The 10,634-nt window shown below is 41.4% G+C and overlaps 1 protein-coding gene across 6 annotated transcripts in view; it reads left to right on the top strand.

Moving 5' to 3' along the window:
- Positions 1 to 8,528, top strand: part of ZNF432 (zinc finger protein 432) — a 15,288-nt gene extending 6,760 nt beyond the window's left edge. For 4 of the 6 annotated variants that reach the window (XM_073886431.1, XM_073886429.1, XM_025849425.2 and 1 more), the window contains exons 3-5: positions 159 to 301; positions 1,477 to 1,572; positions 5,665 to 8,528. In XM_073886431.1, the coding sequence (XP_073742532.1) occupies positions 159 to 301; positions 1,477 to 1,572; positions 5,665 to 7,382 (1,957 nt within the window). In that variant the 3' untranslated portion in view covers positions 7,383 to 8,528. The remainder of the gene's footprint in view (positions 1 to 158; positions 302 to 1,476; positions 1,573 to 5,664) is intronic. The other 2 variants (XM_073886432.1, XM_073886433.1) reach the window with 2 other exon arrangements.
- Positions 8,529 to 10,634: the final 2,106 nt, after the last annotated feature.

Raw genomic sequence — 10,634 nt, 5'->3', positions numbered from 1 at the left:
AGAGAGAGAAAGAGAGAGAGAGAGAGAGAGAGAGAGAGAGAGAGAGAGAAAGAAAGAAAGAAAGAAAGAAAGAAAGAAAGAAAGAAAGAAAGAAAGAAAGAAAGAAAGAAAAGAAAGAAAGAAAGAAAGAAAAAGAAAGAAACACTCACATGAAACAGGACCATGCTGTTACAGGAATCGCTGACACTGGAGGACGTGGCCGTGGACTTCACCTGGGAGGAATGGCAGCTCCTGGCCCCCGCCCAGAAGGACCTGTACCGGGACGTGATGTTGGAAAACTACAGCAACCTGGTGTCAGTGGGTGAGGACAGCTCCCCTGTGTCACTCAGAGGGTGCCCAGTCAGTGGCCTTTCCTTTCTCAGCTGCTTACACTTCAGAGTCACTGCATTGCTCTGTACGGCAGATTCTCAGTGCCTCCTTGAGCACATGATAAAAGGGCCTGATGTACTACGAGCTGCTCTTACTACCAACACAAATGGTGCCAAACATGGGGGGGGTTTCTACACCAAAAACCAGTTCTCCAACTCTCCAGGTACCAGCTAGGTGTCCTGCCATTCATTTCAGTTCTGCCACGACCCAGAGTTAGCATCACACTCCACAGGTTTAAGGGCTCAGTTCCACAGGACTCCCCTCACTTCAGATGCCAGTTGCCAGTACTGGGTACCCACTACCCAGGGTACCCACGCTTCAGTCCAGCTGTAAATTGGGCATTCCCGCAACCCCCTTCAGGTCCGGCAAGTTGCTGGAAACAGCTCACAGAGCTGCGGAAAGCACTTTACTTAAGATTACCATTTTATTATAAAGGATAAAACTCGGGAACAGCCAAAAAAGAAAGAGATGTATAAGGCATGGTATGGAGGGAGGGGTGTGGACTTTCCATGACCTCTCTAGGTATGCCGCCCTCCCAGCCCTTCAGGTGTGTTCACCAACCTGGAAACTCTCCCAACCTGGCGGTTTAGGACTTTTTATGGAGGTTTCATTATGTAGGCATGATTGCTTAAATCATGATTAACTCAAGTCTCCAGTGGCAGGAGCAGGGGATTGGAGCTGAAGGTTCCAACCTTCTCATCCCACCAGGGTCTTTCTGGCAAACAGCCCCCATGCTAAAACTCTATAGGGGCCCCTCCCACCAGTCATTAGTTCACAAAAAGACTCATCACTCTAGAGAGTCCAGGGGTGTTAGAAGTTCTTGTGTCAGGAACTGGAACTTAGACCAAATACTCTAACGGAAGATGCTCCTATCATGGCTGTCACTTAGGAAATTACAAGGGCCTTAGGAGCTCTGTGCCAGGAATGGGGTACAAAGACCAAATATGTATATTATATCACGGTATCACGTATGCCCTCTCCTGAGAGAGAAGCCTCAACTTTGCAGATGTGAAAACTGTCTCAGTCCCTCAAATGTAGCATTCTCCCATCTTGACAGACCCCAGCCTGATTTGGTGAGTCTAAGTGTTCTGTCTTTTCCACGAGTAGGGTATCAAGCCAGCAAACCAGATGCACTCTCCAAGCTGGAACGAGGGGAGGAACCGTGCACGAAACAGGAGGAAGTCCCCAGTGGAACCCGGCCAGGTGAGTGAGAACCTGCCAGCCGGGTAACTGTGGAAGTCACCCTCGGTCAGCGAGAGAAGGCTAGCAGGGTGTCTGAGGACAGAAGCGGTGCTCTGGGTATCTCTCTCCCATAGCAGAACTTTTCCTTTAGGTCTTTAGAGGGAAGTGGATCTCTTTTTTCTCTTCTGATGTCTGATCCTTGCTTTTTTCATTTTACATCTTGATTTTTGTTGGTTTGCCTAGTTCTCTTCCACTGATTCCATTAGCTTACCCTTTCTTTGTACCCTGTCACAGTGTGTGTCCCTTTTCCTTCTGCCTCCCTGGCTGTGAAATCCACACCCCACACCCCCTGGGCCTTACTCCAAAGAGAGACGTGTGCATTCACCCTGTTTCTGACTACTGTACCTTCCTGCCCGGCTCCTTGGGAAATGCCAGTTTCCCTCCTGATGGCCAACCCCACTCTGTATGTTGCACCATCACAATAACCTGGTTTCTTACGGGGCATCAATCCGCTTTCTAGGTTTTCCATCCACTCGAGGTTCTTCAGTTCTTTCCCATTTTCTCTGCTGAATTCCTAATACTTGAGGTTTTTCTTCTGGCTCATGAATTAAGCTCTTTCTGTTGTCTAGAAGAGATTCCAAATTGGTATCTCCCTACATACTATATAGCATTGTAGATATTTTACCTGCCTAAGATTTCTGAGTCCCTGCATGAGGAATAGGAATCCTCTTGCCTCCACAAAAAATCCCCTTCCATCTCATTTGAATGTTAGATTCTCCTTTAGTACTGCGCTCCTTACCCAGTCCACACTGCTGTTAGCTATGGCATTCTTGTCTCAAAGGTCTCTGCTGTTTCTGTTGACTGTTTCACTAGAAAAGATGGTTTTACATCCTACATCAGTTCTAGCCAAAATCAGCTTATGCCTGCCTTGATGGCTTCCTTTGTATGGTTGATATTTCTGATTTTCCTTTGGTTCATCCAAGGTCTTCCCATTGTATTCATTTGTCGAAATCATTTATTTTCCCCATTTTTTAAAAGTGGCCTTGAGATAATTCACATAACCTACAATTTGCCAACTTAACACATACAATTTAGTGCTTTGTAGTACATTGACAGGGTTATGTAACCATGCCCATAAGCAATTTTGGAAGATTTTCATCACTTTAAAAAGAAACATTTCCAGGGCGCCTGGCTGGCTCATTCAGTAGAGCATGTGACTCTTGATCTGGGGGTTGTAGAAATTACTTAAAAATAAAATCTTTTAAAAAATAAAATAAAATAAAAAATAAAAAGAAACGTTTCTTCCCAGGCCCCCAGCTCTGGGCAGCCACTGATCGACTTTCTACCTCTAGAAATTTGACTGTTCTGGATATTTTATATAATCATGAAATATTTGGTCTTTTGTATCTGGCTTCTTGCATTTAGCCTAAAGTTTCTGAGGTTCTTCCATGCTTTGACATGCATCAGTACTTCATTCCTTTTTATTGCCAAATAATACTCCCACTGTACAGATATACCACATTTTATTTATTCATTCATCTGTTGATGGACATTGGGTTTTTCCACTTTTTGGCTTTTATGAATTGTGCTATGAACATTCATTTTTCTTAGGTATATACCAAGGAGTAGAATTCTTGGGTCATATGGGACCCCCAGGAAGGGTCCAGACATGGTGCTTCCAAGCTCATGGCCAGCAAGCATTACCTCCTCCCAGCCATGGTGTGTGACAATATGCGAAGAGTATTGCCAACCAGGGGAGCTCACTTGAGCCTTTGGTGTCCAGTGTTTTTATTGGGGCTCAATCACACATTGCCCACATGGCTGAACTTTAGTTTTTAGCCCCACCAGAAATCAGGCTAATTCCTATAGTCTCCAGTTCCTCTGAGGGTCCAGAGGTTGGAACTGATATGGCATGGCCCAAAGTCTCCTTCATAAATCACATTGTTAGAATATCCAGTGGCCAAAGCCCCCAGGCAAACAAAGGCACTCCTATCAGGTAGGACATTCTGAGGGCCTAGAGATCACTCTCCTAGAGCCAGTGGCAAGGGCCAGACCTCTCTTTGGGTGAAGTTAAATCTTAACTGAAGGTAACTATGAAAATGAACAATAAAGGGATTTACTTAGAAATAAAGAGGAAGTAGAGCTTATGGTTGTACAATCAGAATTGAATGACAGCATGATATATACAAAGGACATCTGCATTTTGAATTAGGAAGATGCCACCATGAATTAGGAATGAAGGCATGAAATAGGAAACTGCAAGGCATGGTGTGACTATTCAGAATGGCTTGGAGTTGGCTGGATGAAGGCAGTATTAGAAGGTGTCTACAAGAGAAGCACTGGAGTGGACACGTGGATAAATGGGAGTATTCATGATGATGTGCACTTTTATTGCCAGGATGACTGGATTTGATAGGCGAGTAATTGAGGTAGCATGGTGGAGGGTTGTGCTTGGTTTTGTATTTTTTGTAGCTCTAGGTTGTATGACCTTTCACTTGGACAGTGGTAGTAGAGTAACAATAAGGAACAGCTAGATGTTCTAAGAAAAATGGAAGGCAAAGCTGACACACCTTGGTTGTAGAGAAGGAGGTTGGTTCTTTAGTACAACCAAGACACAAAGGTAGAACTACTGAAATAGATGCTGCTGGTAGCAAGTGAGGGAACAGCACATCAGGGATGCTGAAATGGGAGAAGCTTGGGTATGATTTCTCTACTGAATGCAGAATGTGATCAACATGACAGTTTCTATATCCTGTGCAGGAGTGTATTAGCTTCTGAAGATGGCTATGTGGTATACTGGCCAGCTGCAAAATTTCCTACCAATCATGGTCAGCCTATTCAGTATGAATGGAATGGATGATAAAATGACACAGCTGGACTAAGGTTGGAGTGTTGGCCACTAAATCCGATTGATGTTTGTGGAAAGTTAGTCTAATGGTGGTCTACAGAAAGGCAAATTTAAGAACAGGATTACTATGCAAGAGTCTGTCTCAGCTCACTTTAAATTCTGAAGACCTTACTTTCTTACTTGGTAACAAATGCATTTATTCTAGACACCTCAGTTTGCATAGTTCCCCAATGTCTCCAGTCAGATTTTGGGTTCTCTAAGTGAACTTAAAGAATCCCCAGCCTAAATGTTGAAATGTCTAAAACCTTCTTCTGTACCTTCACCATCTTCCGTTCCCTGTGTCCTCCCAACATTACACACAGTCTTCTTTTCTTGGTAACAGGTATATATTATTTCAACATTGCTATCTCCAACCAGACCTGGATGTCTGTACTACATTATCTAACAATCCTCTCAAAGTTTATGTTCTGCAACACAGACTTTTTCCTACACATTCTGGATTTCAGTAATATTCCTCATCTCCATTTGACATGCCTCTACCTGCCCAGTGGCTCAAGCCACATAGTTAGCAGGGAGATCCTTGATTCCTCACTGTCATTAGCCACTCTCCATTGAGCTCATCATTTAACTGTCTTTTCTTTGTGCAGATGTCCTGATTCCCTCCACTCTCCAGTCTCTATTCCTCCTTCAGTCACATTTCACAATATCCAATTCCCTTCTTTTTTCTTTTCTTCGTCATTTGGTTTCCCCTAACTAGATCTACGATCAGTGAAAGTGAGGCCTATTTTATATATTCCAAACACCAGCACAGTGCCTTGTACACAGGAGCCATTCACTAAACAGTTTGGAGTGAACAGATGCAACCCTCATAGTTCTGGATAGTTCTATATAAAACCTTTATGATCTGGTGTCTTTCCAAGTTCTGTGGAATGGTGTTCTTCCAACCCTGTCGTTTGCTGCCAACAATGACTTGCTTGTGTTTTACTATTTCTGCATATTTTGAGTTCCTAGTTAGAGAGCAGCAAATCTACATATATTGTCAACTGTGTAACCTTATTTATACTTACTGCTTTTTCATTTTGGTTTGTTTATATTACTGTGTTTTTACCAATGTATAAGAGATAAGGAACACTTATATATGGCATTTCTTTTATACTGTTATCATAGGGTTGTCACTAAAATGCCATTTTTTTAAGGAACACTAAAGAATTTTTTAAAGTTTTATTCAAAACAAGATTATGAAAGGATTCATTGTTCTTTTCTAGAACCTAGCAAAGTTGATAATCACCTGCAAGGTCACTGGGAAAATCCAAGAATGCTGAAAGGTATGGAACAAAACCACAAACACAATGCATTTGGAAATATTCCTCAAAGCAAAAGTCATTTTCCTTCCAGGCAAAATCATATGCTTGAGTTCTATATAAAAACTTTGAAATCAAATTTAAGTTTAGTCAACCAGAGCAAAAGCTATGAAATTAAAAACTCTACTAAATTCAATGGAGATGAGAAATTATTTCTGCATGATAAGCAGGAAGATTTTAATTCTGCTATTAAACTCCCTATAAGTGCAAAACCTATTAGCAATAAGTCACAAGTCGTTAAGTATCAGAGAACTCGTGAAATAGAGAAACCCCATGTATGCAGTGAATGTGGAAAAGCCTTCATTAAGAAGTCCCAGCTCACAGATCATCACAGAGTTCATACAGGAGAGAAACCTTATGGATGCAATATTTGTGCGAAAGTATTCTCCAGAAAGTCCAGGCTCAACGAACATGAGAGAATTCATAAAAGAGAGAAATCCTTTCAATGCAATGATTGTGGAAAAGTCTTCACCATGAAGAGCCGTCTAATTGAACACCAGCGAACTCACACTGGAGAGAAACCATATGTATGCAGTGAATGTGGAAAAGGTTTCCCAGGGAAGCGTAATCTCATTGTACATCAGCGAAATCATACTGGAGAGAAATGCTATGTATGCAGTGAATGTGGAAAGGGCTTCACTGGGAAGAGCATGCTCATCATACACCAGCGAACTCATACAGGAGAGAAACCCTACATCTGCAGTGAATGTGGGAAAGGCTTCACCACGAAGCACTATGTCATCATACATCAACGAAATCACACAGGAGAAAAACCCTATATATGCAATGAATGTGGGAAAGGTTTCACGATGAAGAGTCGACTGATTGAACATCAGCGAACTCACACCGGTGAGAAACCCTATGTATGCGATGAATGTGGAAAAGGCTTTCCCAGGAAGAGTAATCTCATTGTACATCAGAGAAATCATACAGTAGAGAAATCCTTTGTATGCAGTGAATGTGGAAAAGGTTTCACTGTGAAGAGCATGCTCATCATACACCAACGAACTCATACTGGAGAGAAACCCTACATCTGCAGTGAATGTGGAAAAGGCTTCCCCTTGAAGAGTCGACTGGTCGTACATCAACGAACACACACTGGAGAGAAACCTTACAGATGCAGTGAATGTGGGAAAGGTTTCATTGTGAATAGTGGACTGATGTTACATCAGCGAACTCACACTGGAGAGAAACCCTATATATGCAATAAATGTGGAAAAGGTTTTGCCTTTAAGAGCAATCTTGTGGTACATCAGCGAACTCATACTGGAGAGAAACCCTTTACATGCAGTGAATGTGGAAAAGGCTTCACCATGAAACGCTATCTCATTGTACATCAACAAATCCATACGGGGGAGAAATCGTACATATGCAGCGAATGTGGTAAAGGCTTTGCTATGGAAACTGAGCTCATTTTACATCAGCAAATTCATACTGGAGAGAAACCTTATGCATGCAATGAATGTGGTAAAGGCTTCACTGTGAAAAGCCGACTAATCGTTCATCAGCGAACTCATACAGGAGAGAAACCTTTTATATGCAGTGAATGTGGAAAAGGCTTCTCCTCAAAGAGAAATCTTATTGTACATCAGAGAACTCATAATGGAAACAAACCTCAATGACACAATGAATAGGGTCACACCCTCCGGAGGAAAATATGCTTTGTGCAACATCAGAGATTTCACACAGAATTGACTTCCTTTATTTGTACTGACTGTGGAAAATCCCATTTATTACCTACCAGGGAATTTATGCAGCAAACTATGTATACAGTTAATGGAGAAAGCCTTCAATACCAAGTCAGCACCCACTGTACATCAAATAATTCATAGACTAGAAAGACTCTATGGATTTATTAACTGGGGGCCACCTTTCTCTCATTTGTCACGCCTTGTTAATACACACAAGAAATGTGTAAGTCAAGGTACATAAGCCTTTGCAGAGAATCTGAACCCATTACATACAAGTGAACTCATGCAGGGGACAAACCATGATAGTTCAATGAACTCATTAAACATCAGTGTGCTCCCAGCATCCCTGAGTATAGTCAGTATAGATTAATTAGCCTGTTGCTAGATTTTCACCCTTGGGGAATACTGAATTTGCATAGGAGTGAAGTTTAATGAATGAAGAGAATGTGCTAGTGCCTTCAGTGATCAATTACCTCACATTGTATGTCAAAACAGGAAAAAAAAACTGATATATTCAATGCAGAAAAGTCCTGAGGAAACATTTCTAGGTAATTACATATCTGAAAAGTATATATTAAGATGAATCTTACGAATGGAGAGCGTAGGAAAGCCTCCTATGGGAATAAAGACCCTGTCTCATCAGTGATCATAATTGATCCTACCAGCGAGCTTACACACAGTAGCAACATGATGACTGTGCAGAAGCCTTTGCCTAGAAGTCACACCTTAATAGCTGTGTGATATTCATGTTAAAGGAAAATGGCAGGGAATATGAATTTTAGTGATACATTCTGCCTCATCATTTCTCATGAATTCATACAGACATAAAACTCATGAACACACTAAATGTAGAGTAACTAGCAAATTATCAGAAATTTTGAAGGAGGGCGCCTGGGTGGCTCAGTTGGTTAAGCGACTGCCTTCAGCTCAGGTCATGATCCTGGAGTCCCAGGATCGAGTCCTGCATCGGGCTCCCTGCTCAGCAGGGAGTCTGCTTCTCCCTCTGATCCTTGCCCCCTCATGCTCTCTTTCTTCTCTCAAATAAATAAACTCTTTATTTTTTTAAAGGTTTTTTATTTATTTATTTGACAGAGAGAGAGAGAGAGAGCACAAGCAGGGGGAGCAGTAGAAGGAGAGGGAGAAGCAGGCTTCCTGCCGAGCAAAAAACCCGATGCGGGGTTCAATCCCAGGACCCTGGGATCATGACCTGAGCCGAAGGCAGACGCTTAACCATCTGAGCCACCCAGGCACCCCATAAATAAAATCTTAAAAAAAAATTTTTTTGAAGGAAAGAAGCCTCATGAAAACGATGCATACCTGAGTTTTCCATCACAAGTCTATACTTCTACATCTGATGTCCATTTTGGGGCAGGATACCTTGAACCATATTCTCAGTGATGCCATTGTTTTAAAGTAGGCTATTCTCAACACTGATTAAATTTTAATGTACACAGTGCCGGGATGTTCTGTGCCCAACTTGTATCATATGATTACCTCTTGCATTTCTTGTGTTCTAAAGTCATCTCTTTCAGGCAAAAGAAAAAAAGAATATATTTATAAATGTAATTTAACATATTAGGGTGTATTTATTCAAGTTTGTAAGTAGTTTACAAAAACAACCTTATATATGATTTTTTCTAAGTTTTTTTTAAATAATTTTAGACTCACAAAAAATTATAAAGTACACAATGTTCCTGAGTACTGTACTCAGCTTTTTCAGTGACATTATCTTACATAACCGTAATACATAATCAAAACCAATAAAATGACATTGGTACAATGCTGTTAAGTAAACTATAGACCTTATTTGGTTTTCACTAGTGTTTGCATGCATTAATTTATGTGAGGTTTTGTTTAGTGTAGAGTTCTAAGAAACTTTATCACATATATAGATTCCTGTAAATCCCACCACAATCAGGATACAGAATTGTTGTGCCAACACAAAGAAACGTCCACGTGCTGCCCCTTTATAGTCACACTCTCCCCACAACCCTGACCCATGGCGACCACTGACCAGTACTCCATCACTCTGATTTTGTCATTTCAAGGATGCTGTTAAAATGGAATGATACAGTGTGACCTTTGTGATAGACTTTATTTCATGCAGCAAATTGCCCTTAAGATTCATCCAATTTGTTGGGCATATAGTTTTACTTTTTGTTACTGGGTGGTATTCTTTTGTTATGAATGTACCATGGCTTATCTGTTCAATGTTGGTGGACTTTGGGTTGTTGCTAGTGTTTCACTGTTATGAATAAAGATGCTATGAATCCAGTTTTGTGTGAACGTTAAGTTTTCATTTCTCTGGGATAAATACCCATGTTGTTTGTGTTTTTAACTTTATAAGAAACTGCCAAACTTTTCCATAGTAGCCATACTAATTTACATTCTCACCCTCAGTGTATCCATGCTCCAGTTGTATCTTGTCTAGCACTTGGCACAGTCATATATGATCCCAGACTTCCTATCAGGTATGTGCAGCATATAATGGTGGTCTTTTTTTTTTTTAAGATTTTATTTATTTATTTGAGAGAGAGAATGAGAGATAGAGAGCACGAGAGGGAAGAGGGTCAGAGGGAGCAGCAGACTCCCTGCTGAGCAGGGAGCCCGAGGTGGGACTCGATCCCGGGACTCCAGGATCATGACCTGAGCCGAAGGCAGTCGCTTAACCAACTGAGCCACCCAGGCGCCCTATAATGGTGTCTTAACTGATCTTTCCCAAACCTCTACATACACTGAGAACTGTATCAGGTAAAGTTGTCATTTTTGCTTTCAATCATCAAACATAATTTTAAAAACTCAAAGGGGAATAGCCTATTATGCCTGATGATATATTTACCTTTTTCATTCCATTTTCTTCATTCCTGATGTTTCATGTTTCCTTCTGTCATTTCCTTTTTGTTAGAACTTCCTTTATCAATTTTTTGAGCAGGTCTGCTGGCAAAAAATCTTAGTTTTCAGACACCTGGGCGGCTCAGTTGGTTAAGTGTCTGCCTTCGGCTCAGGTCGTGATCCCCGGGTCCTAGGATCAAGTTCCACATCGGGCTCCCTGCTCAGTGAGGAGCCTGCTTCTCCCTCTCCCTCTGCCTGCCACTCTGCCTACTTGTGCTCTCTCTGTCAAATAAATTAGTAAAGTCTTTTAAAAAAAAATCTTAGTTTTCCTTTTGTTCTCCCTTTTGTTTT

This window comes from Callorhinus ursinus, unplaced genomic scaffold (assembly GCF_003265705.2).
Source record: "Callorhinus ursinus isolate GAN/ISIS: 27379988/994484 unplaced genomic scaffold, GSC_fseal_2.0 scaffold71, whole genome shotgun sequence".
Classification (NCBI taxonomy): Eukaryota; Metazoa; Chordata; class Mammalia; order Carnivora; family Otariidae; genus Callorhinus; species Callorhinus ursinus.
This window is presented reverse-complemented; position numbering and strand designations above follow the sequence as displayed.